Source organism: Miscanthus floridulus, chromosome 16 (assembly GCF_019320115.1).
Source record: "Miscanthus floridulus cultivar M001 chromosome 16, ASM1932011v1, whole genome shotgun sequence".
NCBI lineage: Eukaryota > Viridiplantae > Streptophyta > Magnoliopsida > Poales > Poaceae > Miscanthus > Miscanthus floridulus.
In genome coordinates, this window is record NC_089595.1 from 10,963,509 (window position 1) to 10,978,790 (window position 15,282).

At 47.8% G+C, this 15,282-nt stretch overlaps 3 protein-coding genes and 1 pseudogene across 3 annotated transcripts; 3 read left to right on the forward strand and 1 right to left on the reverse strand.

Annotated features, from left to right (window-relative positions):
• The first annotated feature begins 506 nt into the window (after positions 1 to 506).
• On the forward strand, positions 507 to 3,423 carry LOC136510261 (protochlorophyllide-dependent translocon component 52, chloroplastic-like). Its single transcript, XM_066504776.1, has 6 exons — positions 507 to 573; positions 1,431 to 1,938; positions 2,024 to 2,122; positions 2,251 to 2,395; positions 2,499 to 2,696; positions 2,809 to 3,423. The coding sequence occupies exons 1-6, from the start codon at positions 507 to 509 to the stop codon at positions 3,247 to 3,249; spliced, it is 1,458 nt and encodes a 485-aa protein (XP_066360873.1). The 3' UTR covers positions 3,250 to 3,423.
• A 678-nt stretch (positions 3,424 to 4,101) lies between these two features.
• On the forward strand, positions 4,102 to 6,729 carry LOC136512381 (protochlorophyllide-dependent translocon component 52, chloroplastic-like). The gene is made up of 6 exons (XM_066506346.1): positions 4,102 to 4,978; positions 5,108 to 5,206; positions 5,384 to 5,528; positions 5,646 to 5,837; positions 5,970 to 6,157; positions 6,252 to 6,729. The coding sequence occupies exons 1-6, from the start codon at positions 4,278 to 4,280 to the stop codon at positions 6,508 to 6,510; spliced, it is 1,584 nt and encodes a 527-aa protein (XP_066362443.1). The 5' UTR covers positions 4,102 to 4,277; the 3' UTR covers positions 6,511 to 6,729.
• Positions 6,730 to 6,735: 6 nt separating this feature from the next.
• On the reverse strand, positions 6,736 to 11,753 carry LOC136512382 (uncharacterized). The gene is made up of 11 exons (XM_066506347.1): positions 11,466 to 11,753; positions 10,854 to 10,884; positions 10,749 to 10,762; positions 10,566 to 10,616; positions 10,367 to 10,436; positions 9,510 to 9,576; positions 9,345 to 9,412; positions 8,854 to 8,977; positions 7,815 to 7,854; positions 7,280 to 7,347; positions 6,736 to 7,123 (listed from the first exon to the last, which is right to left on the reverse strand). Exons 1-11 carry the CDS (start codon positions 11,739 to 11,741, stop codon positions 7,117 to 7,119), a joined length of 816 nt encoding a protein of 271 aa, XP_066362444.1. The 5' UTR covers positions 11,742 to 11,753; the 3' UTR covers positions 6,736 to 7,116.
• Positions 11,754 to 12,555: 802 nt separating this feature from the next.
• Positions 12,556 to 15,282, forward strand: LOC136513247 (5'-adenylylsulfate reductase-like 5; annotated as a pseudogene).

Here is a 15,282-nt window from a genome sequence, read left to right on the forward strand (position 1 = left end):
TCATTAGGCCATTTCGGCCCAGCCAGCACACGCACGGCCCACGGCCTGCTCACGCGCGCGCGCGCCAGCGCACCCAGCCCAGCTGCCGCGGCCCATCCGCGCGCTCCAGCGCACCCCCACGCCCAGGGCGCAACCTAGGCCTAGGCCGGGAATTCAGCCTCGCGCCCTTTCCCGCCTGGGCTGCGGCGCTGGCCCAGTCGCTCGTGGCCGTCCGTCCAGATCGAGCGGTGGAGCGCACAGCTCGGGGCATCAAAAGCCCGGCCGGCCGCCCCCCCTGAAAAAACCCTAGACCATTTCTCTTTCTCCTCTCCTCTCCCACGGCGACGGTAGCGAAGACGAAGGGAGCGCACGGCCACCTCGTCACCGGAGAAGAAGGGAAGACGACACCGGTGCCAAGCCCCTCGCCGGTGCGCGCGCTCGCCCATGGCAGAGCGCGTCGCCGTCGAGCGGCTTTGGACCGCTGTCCTGAGCCACGGCCGAGCCGGGCCTCTGTCCGCTCGCCAACCATGGCGGCGGTGATCACCGCCCGCACGGTGGTGGCTTTCCGCGCGACGGCGGTGTCGGGAGGACCGGGTAGGTTTCCCTCTTCATCTTTTTCCTTCCCCAAAACCCGATCTAGGGTTAGGGTTTTATTTCTAGGGTTAGGGTTCTTTCTGATCCGATCCGAGATCGGGATCCTTTTCATCCTTTTCCGTTTTCTTTGATTCGGATTTTGCACGATTTCCCGATTAGGGTTAGGGTTAGGATTGGGGATGAAACTGTTTTCTTTTTCCCCCCGATTTGAAATCGGTTCTCTTCCCTTCTCAGTCAATCACCGAGCGGGTTAGGATGTCGAGACCATGTCTCAATCTGTTCTCACTTTTCCCGTACTCGATTGAGGATTAGGGTTCGATTTCTTTCTTTCCCCGATCCAAATCTACCGCTAGAAAAAGGCTCTGGTACCATTGTTAAAAACTGTGGATCGACTAGGGTAGATCTAGACGGTTTGCTGTTGAACATGATGAACTAGAACAAGTAGAGAGTGGGAGATAGGGTAGAGATGCTGGTGTTGAACCTGAGCCTTCAGACGAAGTCGCGGTTGTGCTGGCCATCGCTGGTTCGGTGATGGAGGCAGCACACGGGCAGCGACGGGTGGAGTAGAGGTTGCACGGACGTCGATGCAGTGCTGTCGGGGCGTAGCAGTGACGACGGCGAGGATCAGCGGAGCTTCCCGTCGCTGGTTACGCGCCCTCTTAGATCGGTCTAGGGTTTGTCGGTGGGTTTGCGGCTCACGGCAAACCTTGTGTTTTGAGCCGCCGGCCCCCACCTCTTTATATAGCGCAGTGCGACGGGGGCCCACCAACCATGTAGGGTTAGGCGCCCCCGATCAGGGCGCATGACCAAGGCCCAATAAACCGTTGGGCTTATTGGTTAGGAGATCAATCTAACAGCGCGGTCCGCGTCGGTGCCCCGGGAGGAGGAGGAGGGCGCGTTCGACTGGCTAGACCAGTGGTACCCGTTCGCCCCCGTGTGCGACCTCGACCCCGGCGCGCCGCACGGCAAGACGGTGCTGGGGCTCAGCGTCGTGGCCTGGTACGACCGCGGCGCCGGCGAGCGGCGCGTGTTCGAGGACGCCTGCCTGCACCGCCTCGCGCCGCTCTCCGAGGGCCGCATCGACAAGGGACGGCTCCAGTGCGTGTACCACGGCTGGTGCTTCGACGGCGCCGGCGCGTGCGCGTTCATCCCGCAGGCGCCAGCTCTCGGCCCGCCGGTGCACGAGAGCAGAAGGGCGTGCGTGGCGTCGTACCCCTGCGTGGTGCAGAACAACATCCTGTGGTTCTACCCGAGGGCCGACCCGGAGTACAAGGACGTGCTGCGGCGGAAACGGCCGCCGTACATCAAGGAGATCGACGACCCGTCCTTCGTCACCGCCTACGGCATCAGGGACCTCTGCTATGGGTAAACAGACCGTCAAACATGCATCAGGGATCTCATGATTATAAATGCTTCTTTCATTATTTTGCAAATTCACAATCCATCGCAGGTACGATATCTTGGCAGAGAACCTGATGGATCCTTCTCATGTCCCATATGCGCACAAGGGCCTGATCCGCCAAATGCGCAGAGCAGAAGATCCCGGGAGATACGTCCCTGATCTCTCATTCATCTTTGCCAATGCAAATTACCCTGAATTTTCAGAAAAGGATGTTCATTTACCGGTCTTGGAACGAAAATTCAGAGCCGCTGAGTGGTAGCGTTGCGTTTCTTCACAGTGGAGCACGACCGAGAAGGCGGCGGCCCGATCAAGCTGAAGATAGAGGAGGCGAGCATAGACGGGTTCCTGGCGTCCTGGGAACGCGGCCACTGGAAGTTCATGGCGCCGTGCACGTTCCACAGCTCAGGGACTAGCCAGCAGGTACGCATCCACTCGCTCCCCAATTCATCGTCAATGCAATGCAGGTGGCGACGCTGCAAGGAATCCAACAGAACGCCATTGTTTTGTTTCATTGGCCGTGCAGCCAAAGCCGGGCAAGAAGAAGGCGCCTCGGTTCATGCTCGTCGTCTTCTGCATCCCGGTGGGTCCTGGCCGGAGCAGGCTGATCTGGGCGTTCCCGAGGAACTTCGGCGTGTGGCTGGACATGGTCGTGCCACGGTGGGTCTACCACATCGCCCAGAACCGCGTGCTGGACTCGGATGCCTACATCCTCCATGTCGAGGTACGTAGGTAGCTGAAAGCTACCGGAATGTCTGAACGTTCTGTGCATCAGTGCATCGCTCACTCACTTGCAGCGTGTCATGTCAGGCTCTAACATGTTGGAATTATTGCAGGAGCGCAAGTTTTCCGCGATGGGCCTCGAGAACTGGCAGAGCAGGTGCTACGTGCCGGCGTCGTCGGACGCCATGATCCTCGCCTTCAGGAGCTGGTTCAGGAAGCACAGCAAGAACCAGATCGGCTGGGCAACCCCACAGCCCGCCCGGCTGCCGCCGACCGCCACCAAGGACAGGCTCATGGAGAGGTACTGGTCGCACGTGGCGCAGTGCGCAAGCTGCAGCGCCGCGCTCAGGGCCATGAGGGCGGCCGAGGCCGCCTCGGTCGCCGCCGTCGGCTTCCTCGCCGTGGCCAGGGAGTCGGCGCTGCTCGCGTCGTCACCTGCCCGGAGAGCCGTGCTCGCGTGCGCCGCCGTGCTGTGCTTCGCCGCGTCGCGCTGGCTCGCCAGCTTCATCCAGAGGAACTTCTTCTTCCAGGATTACTCGCATGCTTACAAGTGACGTGGCGTGTTCTGGACGACGGGGATCCTGCGGTTTTGTTGCTCGAGAGCTTGTGGCCTTCGAGACACTGACTTTGACACGGATAGTCTTCTTTTTGCTTTGCACAAAATGAGAGAGCCTTTTTGGACCGTTAACGAGCTGGGTTCGGTTTTGACCTTTTTTAGGGCCGTTAATGGGCTGTGTGGTGTTTTGGTCTCTCGGGCCTTTTCCTTTGGTTCCCTTGGAATTTGAGGCTGTTTTATATATTGGGAATTGTCCACTTCGTAATCGTAACCGTTAAAGATCGTCTCTCTCGCACAAGAGTTCTTTTTTGTTTTCCTTTCCTTTTTCTTTCTGCCTATAAATAGCATGCATGGAATTACTCCTATTTTGATGCAATTTTATAGGTAGAACTGGCCTAACTAAAAATCTAGGTGTGGGGAAGGAATATTTTGCTCAATTCTTACCACATCTTTTGTCTAGTGTAAAATTCTTCTAGAACACTCATTTCTTCTTCTTCTTCTTCTTATAACATGCTTACAAAATACAGACATACTCGGCCCGGGCATGATACATCATAATTTTTTTTTGCAACTCCAGTTTTATTGCGACCTATTTGGTTGAGCCTATTTGTTGGCAATTTGTGCTGTTTTGTGCTAGGTGTTTGAATAAGGTCATCTCGTGTCGGCAATTTGTGCTGTTTTAGGATGCAAGCGGACCTGTTAGTCAACTCGCAAATACACTTAATTTTACATGAAAACCGTAAAGATTAAGTCTAGATAGGCTCGCTTGCATTCCTAGGTAAAATCTCAATTATCGTGAAATTTGTGTGCTGTGTGCATTATTGGCTGGAATTTGTTTTTTTCTACCATTTCCATGGTGCAGGTGCAGTTGACTGTGAGCTGCTGAATCGCTTGGTCCATCCAACTGCTGCCGGCCCACAGGAGCCGCGCCCCCGCGACGCCACGACTCCCGCCAAACCACAGCCACGAGTTCCCTCCGCACCAGAAGCCCGCCGGAGTTTCGCCGCCGGCCGCCGCCGCCGCGCGATGGACCCCCTCTCCCTCCTGCAGCTCCCTCGCGCATCGCGCCCACCGCTCCCCCTGGCCGCGGCCGCCGCGCCATCGAGCTCCGCGAGGCTAAGCGTAAGCGGCGGCGCGCGCCCCGTGCCGAGGCGGTTGCGCCGGCGCGCCGCGCGGCTGTCGGTGTCCGCCGTGGCGACCGAGACGCCGCGGACCGAGGAGGAGCAGCCGTCACCGTCGCCGTCCGGGACGGAGCGGTTCGACTGGCTGGACCAGTGGTACCCGCTGGCGCCCGTGTGCGACCTCGACCCGCGCGCGCCGCACGGCAAGACGGTGCTGGGGCTCAGCGTCGTGGCCTGGTACGACCGCGGCGCCGGCGAGTGGCGCGTCTTCGACGACGCCTGCCCGCACCGCCTCGCGCCGCTCTCCGAGGGCCGGATCGACGACAGGGGCCGCCTCCAGTGCGTGTACCACGGCTGGTGCTTCGACGGCGCCGGCGCCTGCAAGTTCATCCCCCAGGCACCCGCCCTCGGCCCGCCGGTGCACACGAACAGCAGGGCGTGCGTGGCGTCGTACCCCTGCGTGGTGCAGAACAACATCCTGTGGTTCTACCCGAGGGCCGACCCGGAGTACAAGGACGTGCTGCAGAGGAAGCGGCCGCCGCTCATCCCTGAGATTGACGACCCGGAGTTCGTCACCGTCTATGGCATCAGAGACCTCCCTTACGGGTACACGATCCGGACTTTTCCCCGCTGAGTTTTGATCCCAGGATCTATCCAGCTGCATGCCTGCATTGCACATTTGAGCATTTGCAGTTCAGTCATAGACTCATAGTATGTGGCATTGTTGCATTGCAGGTATGATATTTTGGTTGAGAACCTTATGGATCCTGCTCATGTCCCGTATGCACACAAGGGGATCATGCGCGGCATCCGCAAGAAGGAAGATCCTGGAAGATATGTCCCTGATCTTACATGAGTATCATCTCTTATGTTTGGCATTGCTAATTAAGTTGTTCTGTCAGTCTAAATAATTCGTTGTGCTTACTTTGGTCTCTTGCTGGATGCAGTGGATGCCAATGCTTGTTGCTTGGCATTCTGCATAGCTGATAGGAGTTGTTTATTTTTGTTCACAGTTGAGTATGATAAAGAGGGTGGCGGTCCAGTCAAGATGAAGATCGAGCAGGCAAACATAGAAGGGTTTATGTCACCGCAGGAGCGGGGCTACTTCCAGTTCGTCGCGCCGTGCACGTTGGTCGGCACACCGTTTCCACAAGAGGTGTGAATCCTCTCCCTCTTTGTCGATGCACAATGCAAGTGACGCCGAAAGGAATTCGTCGAGCAATCTTAACATACCAGCACTATTCACTGTTCTTGCCTCTTGGTGGTCGGTCAGGACAAGAAGAAGAAGGTGCCTCGGGTCATGCTGGTGTTCTTCTGCATTCCGGTCGGTCCTGGCAGGAGCAGGGTGATCTGGGCGTTCCCGAGGAACGTTGGGGTCTGGCTCCACAACATCACACCAAGGTGGCTGTACCACGTCGGCCAGAATCTTATATTGGATTCAGACATTTTCCTCCTCCACGTTGAGGTACGCTAACCCAAGTTCTGCCAGTGCCAGGCACAACAAACATCCAGATTATACTCTGCTCGATCTATTTCATACTCAAATTTTAGTGATTCAGGCTTTTGTTACCCTTGTCTGCTGAATTCCTTCTGTTAGGAGCGTAAATTTGCTGCGGCAGGGCTTGATAACTGGCAGAAAGCTTGCTATGTGCCAACGTCGTCGGACAGCATGGTGGTCGCTTTCAGGAACTGGTTCAGAAAATTCTGCAAGAATCAGGTCGGCTGGGCAACGTCACAAGTCGATCAGCTGCCACCAACACCTACCAAGGATCAGCTCATGGAGAGGTAAACAATCCAGTGATCTCCACACTGGCCTGAAACATCACACGGTCGCCAAAGAATTCAGCAACACACATCTGAACTGTGATGCCGATGACAGGTACTGGTCACACGTGGCGCAGTGCACAAGCTGCAGCGCCGCGCTGAAGGCCATGAAGGCGCTCGAGGTTATCCTGCAGGTTGCCTCTGTCGCCGTCGCCGGGTTTCTTGCCGTCGCCAAGGGAACGCTGATCACGTCGACTGTTCAGAGGGCCGCGGTCGTGTCGGCGGCCGTGCTGTGCTTTGCGGCGTCCCGATGGCTTGCCAACTTCATCCAGAAGAACTTCTACTTCCAAGATTACATCCACGCCTACAAGTGACGCGTTCAGGAATACCTGTGGTTTCTGTTGCTAGGAGTTTGTTGTTTTTACTGTAAATGCAAATTAGAAACGTCTAGGAAGCACACCAAGTTTTTTTTGACATGGTTGCAACTGTATGTATATAATAAATAAGTTATCTTCATTGTTTGCTAAACGAGAGAACTGCAGATAAAGTTTGTTCTCGCAGTATAGTCTGCTGCAAGGCACTGATTATGAATTCATATGTAAGAATCAACAGTCAAAACTTCGTATTTATTTGCATGAAATCCAGACAATCAAACCCCAATCGGTTTGGCGTAACAGTAAGCCATACAAGGGAATACAAATAATTTCAGCATATCTATACCAAAATAGCTTCTCTATCTCTGTTCCCCAAAAAAGATTCCATGGTTTGCCATGAATGTATTCCGTTGCGTAAATATTTGAAATGAGGAACGAAATGAAAAGACCTGAGTACAAAATGTGTGGCTATTCGCTAAGAACTAAATTATTGGTTTGTGTCGGCCAAGGCTGACTGTTTACGGCAACTGCACGGGTGAAAACTTATCCTAGTAGCCAAATTGTGCTCACCGATTTGGGAGAACAAAACGTTATCCATGATATCAGTTATGCCCTGAAATTAGAAAAAAGGCGATTTAATCAGTTATGAAGAATTTAAATGTCAAGAGACAGATAGGCACATGGTAATCACAAATCAGTGCAGATTATAAAAGTTAAAATGGTATTCCTTTAATGATATATGATAAGAAGATGACTTTCCATGACGTACCTCGTCATATAAGAATCATCGGCTGTACTGATTACAATCTTCTCACCCGCTTCAATAAAGGGTGGTGCCTAAGATAAAGGCAAAAGGTAATGTTAGTAAGAAACATGTTTAAAATTTTCATTCATTATGAATAGGTTAAACTTCAAGAGAAATTTCAAGTAACTTATACTCAGGTAATCAAGGAGCCACAATAATGGAAACAAGCAAGTGAACTAACCATTTTTATGGCGGTAACAAATTTGATCGACAATTTTTTTTTTTTAAAAAAAAGGGCACGAGGTGAATTAATCATGAAAATAAGGCTTAGGCTTATGTGCCTAAACTTTAAACGAAAATATAGAAAAGTAGAAAATTGTGCCAATTCATCAACAACAAATCATTTCTGTTTCTGCACATATAAGTGAACTAGAAAAGGCATGCATACTGCACTCTGCCCCACAGTTCCACAAAAAGAACAGCACAAGATCAACAAAGTGTATATAATGACAATAATTCTATTTAAGGAAACACTACAGAATGGTGCCCAGTAACTTACAAGCACAGTAAGACCATTATCCAGCAAGACCCTTTTATACCTGCATTTATAACAAGCATGTGCTTAGTTAACAGTATACAGTAATACTGAGGCTTGAACATATGCTGTAAGAGATTATGAAGCAGGTATAGTAAAAAGGAAAAGTCCAAATTACTCCCCAAAAATTTAGCCTATGTCCAGATAAACACTTAAACTAATGTTTGGCTCGATTTACTCCCCGAACTATTTAACTTGGTCCAAATTACTCCTTAACATGTTTTTTTTTGGGTACAAGTTGAGTTTTAATTTCAAATCCTGTCAGGTGATAGCAGACACCATAATTTGTGCTACAAAATACATCATACTTTTTTATCACTATTTTGATAAGTTAGGGCATAAAATATTAAATTAACTCTACAGATACAAAATTGTATGAAACATATGTTCTAAACTTCTAAGTGCAAGATAATAATGACTGAATGACAGACAGTGCTCATCAGTCTTTGCTCTCAAAACTCAAAAGCCCTATGCATTATCAAGCAATGTATCTTGCTATATTAAGTCAACCAAACCTCAAGATTACATGTATCATTTTATAAATAGAATGATTTAGGAAGCTAAAATTTACTGCAGTATAATTTAGGCAGTCAAACTCTGCACAATAATGTTATTCGTTACTGTTTAACAGAGGTTTGGGGCAAAAAAAACCTCTTACATATGTAGGTTAATGTAAATGTGACAGTGAAATTTGGCACAGGTAAAGGATGAAGGAGCTAATTTAGACAATTCTGAACTAAATATGTAAGACGTGACCCATAGACTTGCTTTTGCAAGTTCTGACTTACAAAACTAGCCTACTTTCACAATCCAGCATTCCACAGTTACTTGGCGTGTGCATATGCTCATAACTCTCTAAAGTCTCTATCTCAAATCAAATTTCTATTAATTTGTGTACTGCCAACTAGAAGCTCGCATTAACCAGTTGATCACTAGTCTTAGAGTATTAGACAGCATTAACTTATTAAGAACAAATGGATGATGAAATAATATAAAAACTTACTGAGGTTGTGCAGTTAGCCCTTTTGTATTTGGCTGTGCTTCGACAACAGTGCAAGTCACTCGTTGAGGAACTGTACCAGACATTGGCCGGCCATCAAAGTATTGTAGATTCACCTTCATTTCATCTGTTATAAGCAAGAAAAAAAAGTAGGGTGTAAGGATTTTAACAAACACCTTATTATAGTCTCAATTCCAAACCGAGAAGATGAAAGTAACATGGACACTAAAAATCTTCATAAGTTGGCGAGCTGCTATGACTGGGAACTATGTAAAATTAAGCCAAATATTACAACGCAACTATAAAAACAGTAAACATTTCTACATTATTAGTAAATATCATTCTTATGGTGCTACTACAGCACCATCAGATTTCATATATGAGGGAAGGAGTCATATGAGAAGCTTACTGCACAAATACAAAAACATAAGCACAATTTTATTTTTGGAAACCATCAGAAATCCTTCTTATTGTTAATTACTACTCAGTTAAACCTTTCAGGTATGCTGCAGCTTTGGCAAACAGTTCCTTCGAAACTTCAAGTTGCTCAAATGTTTCAGGCCTGGCAAAAAAAAAACACCAGATTGTAAAAATACATATTGGCATCATCACAACTTAGCATGTGAATAGATAATGACAAGAAAAAAAATGAAACCTACTCCATAAGTGTCACAGTATTTCCTTCCTGATACAGATATGTGAATGACTTCTCCTCAACAAAAACTCCTGTGTGTTCAGACAGAGCATTTAATAATTAGACTAGCATTGTAAACATGATTGTTTAATTTTAAAACTAAAAAAAATTGAAGAAAATATGTTATCACAGATCTAAAACTGACACCGAAATGGATACTGTTGGCAGCTAGTGTTTATTATCCCCTTTCCCAATGCCAATGGTGGCCAGGCCAGTACAAGGCTATCAGCTCAGGCTCTGTGTAGGGAAGTTGGCTAAACAGGAAGGCTCAAACTTAGCTAGGATTCAGGTGGAAGTCGAATCATTCGGTTAGACATGGTATTGCAGTTTGTTGTATTTTCTCCAATACTATCAATATACTTTGTACACTTATGTGAAATGTGAAAAAAAAATACAATCATATCCATCAAATTAATTGCAGCGTTAATACAATAAACAATTCTGGAGAGGTTATCGGTCATGGTTATCACATGAGATACTGGTCCTAAGACTTACCAACTGGCTGGTCAATATATACCGGTTTCTACATCACAATCACGTAGATTCTACAAGGTTACGAATTCAATTTAGTTTGTTGAATCATGTTCCATGGGTCAGACTGCCTAAAACTGGCTTTGCACATGATTCTATGTGAGACCCTAGAATAATAAGTTGTAGTCAGAAGAAAGGACTGCCGACATAAACACAAGTGAGAACAGGGGTTGTGGGGGGAGGGATGGTTACATGCATGGGGGAAGTTAGGCTACAATATAAAGGCTTGTATGGCTACATATTAGCTGTTAAAGTCACGTTTTATGTAACAAAAAGAAAAAGAAACCATACTCTCAAGGGCCTCATCAGTACGAAATCTCTCTGTTATTTTGTTTCCAGTGTCAACATCCCTCAGTTCGACCTGAAACACTCAAAGTGTTCAAAATAAAACAGAATAAATATTGACTACTTGAAATTGTAATAGTTAAGTATGAGGCACCAATTGCTGTGGGAAATACACAATGAAACAACAAACACATAAATGAATGACCTGTATTGTGGCTCCTCCTCTTCCTTGATGCGAATGTTGCGCTTTTATTACCTGAACAGAAGACAAACAAGTCAGCAAACCATACAGTGCTTGTTCTTGCAATGAAGAATGAACACAGGTGCAAGTACAAACTTCATTACAACAGTAACTACCGATGGATGCATAATACAAGAACTTCCATACCTGATAAATGCGACCTTGAATTTCAAGGTTGGCCAAAGAGACGAGTAAGTAACAGTACATGATACTTGAAAGAAAAAGTAAAACACAAGAGATGTAAGTTCACACCTCTTCTTTGTATTACATTTCCAAGTTTCACCTGCAATATATGAAGACAGTCCCAGAGTTAATCAGCGCATAATGCTTAGAAAGCATTTGGAGGACAGATGTTGGTATTACATAAAACAATCATTTCCGCAATGCATTTTTTTTTTCTTTTTGCCCATTGGTAAGGTTGTACTGAATTTACTTCAGAAGGACAGCCTTTACTGCACCGTGTATTACACGATTGCACATTTCAACTCATGGCATGACGATAGATGTATGATGACGACTACCGTGATAAACCCGCAGCTATACCCTGCAACCTGCATTACGTTCCATATAACATGCTCTGCAGGCTTAACTGAATAAGTTCCCCCGGAAACAAAAGAGCAACTAACCAATCCTGACGCATATAAATGATGAGCAAATCATTTCTCGGCGAATTAAAAAGAACAAGTGTCACTGAAACAGTTAACTGCAACAAGACATTAAAACCCAGCTAATCCTGGTACAGACCGACTAAGAAGAATCACAGAAAACTGAAACAGTTAACTGGATCAAACCATTAAAACATAGCTAAACCCTGGACACACAGAAAAGGGAGGAAGGAGAGATCGCAGAGCAATCCATACGTACGTCGGAGCCGAGCATCTTGGCGCCGCGGCGCTGGGTGGCAGCCCACGGAGCAGCGGCAAGCGAGCCCGAGGCGGCGGGCGGGGCCCACCGCGCGGCGGCGCCCGCGAGCGTGGCCACCGCATGGGCGCGGCCGCGGTGTGCCGCGTAGAAGAGAGGGATGCGGCGGGAAGCCTCCAGAACCTTCCGCCGGAGGATCTGCATCGCAAAGTCGGCGCTGCTTCGGTTGCGCCTTCGCGGAGAGGCGAGAAGAGAGAGAAGGACCCAGCAGCACACCATATGGGCCGAGCCCAACATTTCGGTCGGATTCAGGCCCACGAACTGGGTCGTTTTCGTATTTGTTAGCCACTTTCTTTTCTTTTTTTTATTGGGCGGTCCCGGAAACCAAGAAAGAAGCCGCTGCGGCGCTGCCGTCGTGGGCCCCGCTGTCTCCTGCCCGAGGGTGGTGAGCCGCCAGGCGCCAGCTGCAGCGCCCCAGCCAACTAGGCTGCAGCACGCACGCGTCCCCACTCCCCACTGGCCAGTGGCCACCACCACCCGCGCCCCCGCACCCAAAATAACCTCGCGGATTTTTGCTTTCGCCAAATCCAGCCGCCAATGGCAACGGATCGGGTTTGGTGTGGATATCCGCGGGTTTCAGGTTCTGCGGGTTTGGGTTTGGGGATGGTTTTTTACCCACGGTTTTCGGGTTCGGGGCCTCGAAACCAATCGGGTTCGGTTTTGGGTTTGGTTTTCCACCCGTGGATATCCAATGGATATCCGAAATAAATTATTTGAAATTAAAACTCATGTTTTATAATATACTAATAATAATTTGTTTACTTAGATTATTAAATTTATTTAAAGTTGACTCATGAAAATATTTATTATTTGTTGCCTCTTGTTTATACATGTGAATATGTGTATATATATCCGCGGGTTTCGGGTATCCATTTGGGTTTCGGGTATCCGTTCGGGTTTCGAGTATCTGCGGGTTTGGTTTTGGTGATGGATTTCCACCCGAATTGGTTTTCGAGGCGGGTTCGGGTTTCGGTTTTGGGTGCACGGAGACTCCACCCGATCCGAACCCGACCCGTTGCCATCCTTGGCCACCACACGCGGAGAAAATTCCGAAGCGGGAGAAGTTGAACCGACAGAGGAGGAGAGAGAAAGAGAGGAGAGGGGAGGGAGAAGGCGAGAGAAGATGCGCTGCGCCGCCACCGCGCTTGCGGTCGCCCTCGCCCTCATCGCTGCCGTTGTCGGCTCCACCGCCGCGGGGTCGCCGGCCGCGGGCACGTGCGCGCGGAGGGGCGCGCCGCCGTTCTTCGAGGCCGTCGGATCGCGTGCCCCTTCGTCCGGATCGAGCCGTCCCCGCCTCTCGAGGTAGGTCCGCCGCCGAATCGGCGAACTAAACCGCGGCGTCTGTCGCCGGTCGCGGTCTCGGTCTCTTCCTGTCAGAATCGTTATATGTCAACGCTGTAATTAGTGTCGACGCGCTGTTTTTCTTTCTAATCTGCCGTCGATATATACGATTTGCATGCTATGTCAGGCGGTATTAGAGGGAGACAGGCAAAGATGCCGTGAATTTTTTTTCCTTCTTTTTTCAGGCCACAAATATTATCACCCAAGTGCGAATCTTGTGCCTTGCTAATTAATCCCCCCTCTTTAACATCTGAAACAGCAAAATTAGCACTATGGGAAATGAGGAATCCATGTCTCCCAATAAACCTTTGCTGGTGTGGAAAATATGTTGACAAATGCAATTGGACAATATACTAAAACAGAAAGCTAGCGGACCTAAAAAAAAAGGTAGGAGGCTACTAGTGGAGTTAGACAGTGCAACCTGAGTGTTGTTTGACTTCTGGATGTTCTATGTGCGCATGCTTGGCATTGGGAGTATTAGTTGTTTCTTCATTATATCTAAGATTCTAAATTTTGAAATTCAGTTTATTAGCGATAGACCATAGATACATGTGAACTTTTAGGAAAATGAAAACCTACTTGTACAGGCAGTGATTAGGATATGGGATGGTTGTTTGGACTTTGAAAGTTTCCACCAAACTTGAGGCATATATTTTATGATGTTTCAATATTTGATAGGTGGTGATAGTATGTGCACCTATTTAGAAAGCTGAAAAACTGTATTGCAATTTTAATACCATTTGTCAGAACGTGCACTTAACTTTTGGTTAATTGTGGCACTGAAATGGGAATAGTGTCAACCCTGAGATTTGTGTTGATTGTGCTAATTTTTTGCAGATCAATGATCCATCTTTACTTTTAGCCATTGTTTGGCATATTTTCACTTGACAAAGTGCCTTGTTTATCGATTAATAAATTGAAATTTCTGGCAGTGCAATGAATGTGGATAGTTTGTATTGCAAATTTGGAAAGTTGCGGTTTCTTTATTTAGTTGTACTCCTCCTTAATATACCTTGTCTTCTGCTGAAGGTGAGAGGAGAGGCTGTTGATACTGAGTTGAACCTTCGAAGGAGGGGTGCTTCATACTCTATTCTCTTTTATGCTGCATGGTGTCCATTTTCAAGCAAATTCCGACCAATATTCGAAGCTCTCAGCACAATGTACCCTCAGATACATCACTTCGCTGTTGAAGAATCTTCTGCTACACCAAGGTTTGTGAATGTTGAACTCGTTAGTGTTAGACTGTTGAATTGAGACAGTTTGTCCCTTGAACAAATATTGTTTGTTCAGTGGATTCATATAGCTCATTGTACTGCGGTCTGCTTACTGTAGTTTGTTTTCAAGATATGGAGTCCGTGGTTTCCCAGCCATTCTTCTTGTAAATGAGACTACGTTGGTTCGATATCGGGGTTCAAAAGATATTAACTATCTGGTCGATTTCTATAGAGAGACTACAGGTACCAATGTTGCTCACCTTGTTCATGCATACATAGCTTTATTAAATGATCATGGATTCTTTGTGGCATGGGGTAATAGTTCAAGGGGCAATTGGTCATACTACACTTGTGGCCTTGTGGATAATTATATCACTGGTTTGCTTATAGTACTTGAAAGCATATTTCTGATGGGTGTCTTCCTGATGCAGGTCTCGATCCAATTGCATATGTTGATGTTGACCAGCAAGAGAGCACAGGAAGCTTGAGCTCAGTTATGCCACAGGATCGTTCTCTGCGTGAAATGGCCAAAGATGAGCCGTATTTGTTAGCTGCAGTTCTTTTTATCATCGTTAAGGTTGCGGCGCACTTCATACCTGTTGTCATTGTCTCATCTGAGAGCTTTCTTAGTTGTCCGTGTCCAAAACTTGAACCTAGGGATCCGTAGGGGATCAAACCAGCTCTTGGAACGCACATTGAATGTTCTTGATATGAGGAGGCTTTGGAGCAAGCTGAGACTGAGCAACAAGGCAACGGACTTGAGGAAGGGAGCAAGTAATGCTCGAGCCTGGGCTTCCTCATTTGCTTCTGTTTCACTGGGTGAACCATCATCTTCGAGACAAGCGTAGCCATTTTGGAGATGTTTGTTAGGGTAGCTGCTCACATGGTGCAAAACCATTTAATCTTTGCTTCCATCCTGCTATGTAGCACTGTTTCTGTGCAGTCAGGCAGGGGGGAAACCTTACAGGCATGTAAATTTTGAAGACATCATGTGCTGTTGTATATTAGGAATACCTATGCATCTGCTGATGCAATGCCTAATCTTCCTGTCATTAACTAGAGTTGTTTGGCCATGTATCATGAACATCTTTGTAGGTTTTTTAGGATTTCTCTCTGTTGTTTGTGGTGCTGTATTGGTAGTTTACACTGTAATCTCCATTAAAGAACTTGGTTTCACTTTATTTTATACTCCAACTTTAAGTGCT

Excerpts from the sequence above, each read along its gene's own strand:
- LOC136510261 (XM_066504776.1), top strand. The coding sequence starts at position 507 with ATGGCGGCGGTGATCACCGCCCGCACGGTGGTGGCTTTCCGCGCGACG. Across the intron at positions 1,939-2,023 it reads ATCAGGGACCTCTGCTATGG|GTACGATATCTTGGCAGAGA; the intron begins GTAAACAGACCG and ends AATCCATCGCAG. Across the intron at positions 2,396-2,498 it reads GCTCAGGGACTAGCCAGCAG|CCAAAGCCGGGCAAGAAGAA; the intron begins GTACGCATCCAC and ends TTGGCCGTGCAG.
- LOC136512381 (XM_066506346.1), top strand. The coding sequence starts at position 4,278 with ATGGACCCCCTCTCCCTCCTGCAGCTCCCTCGCGCATCGCGCCCACCG. Across the intron at positions 5,207-5,383 it reads AAGAAGGAAGATCCTGGAAG|AGTTGAGTATGATAAAGAGG; the intron begins ATATGTCCCTGA and ends ATTTTTGTTCAC. Across the intron at positions 6,158-6,251 it reads AAGGATCAGCTCATGGAGAG|GTACTGGTCACACGTGGCGC; the intron begins GTAAACAATCCA and ends TGCCGATGACAG.
- LOC136512382 (XM_066506347.1), bottom strand. The coding sequence starts at position 11,741 with ATGGTGTGCTGCTGGGTCCTTCTCTCTCTTCTCGCCTCTCCGCGAAGG. Across the intron at positions 9,413-9,509 it reads AATACTGTGACACTTATGGA|GCCTGAAACATTTGAGCAAC; the intron begins GTAGGTTTCATT and ends TTTTTTTGCCAG. Across the intron at positions 8,978-9,344 it reads AGCTGCAGCATACCTGAAAG|ATGAAATGAAGGTGAATCTA; the intron begins GTTTAACTGAGT and ends TGCTTATAACAG.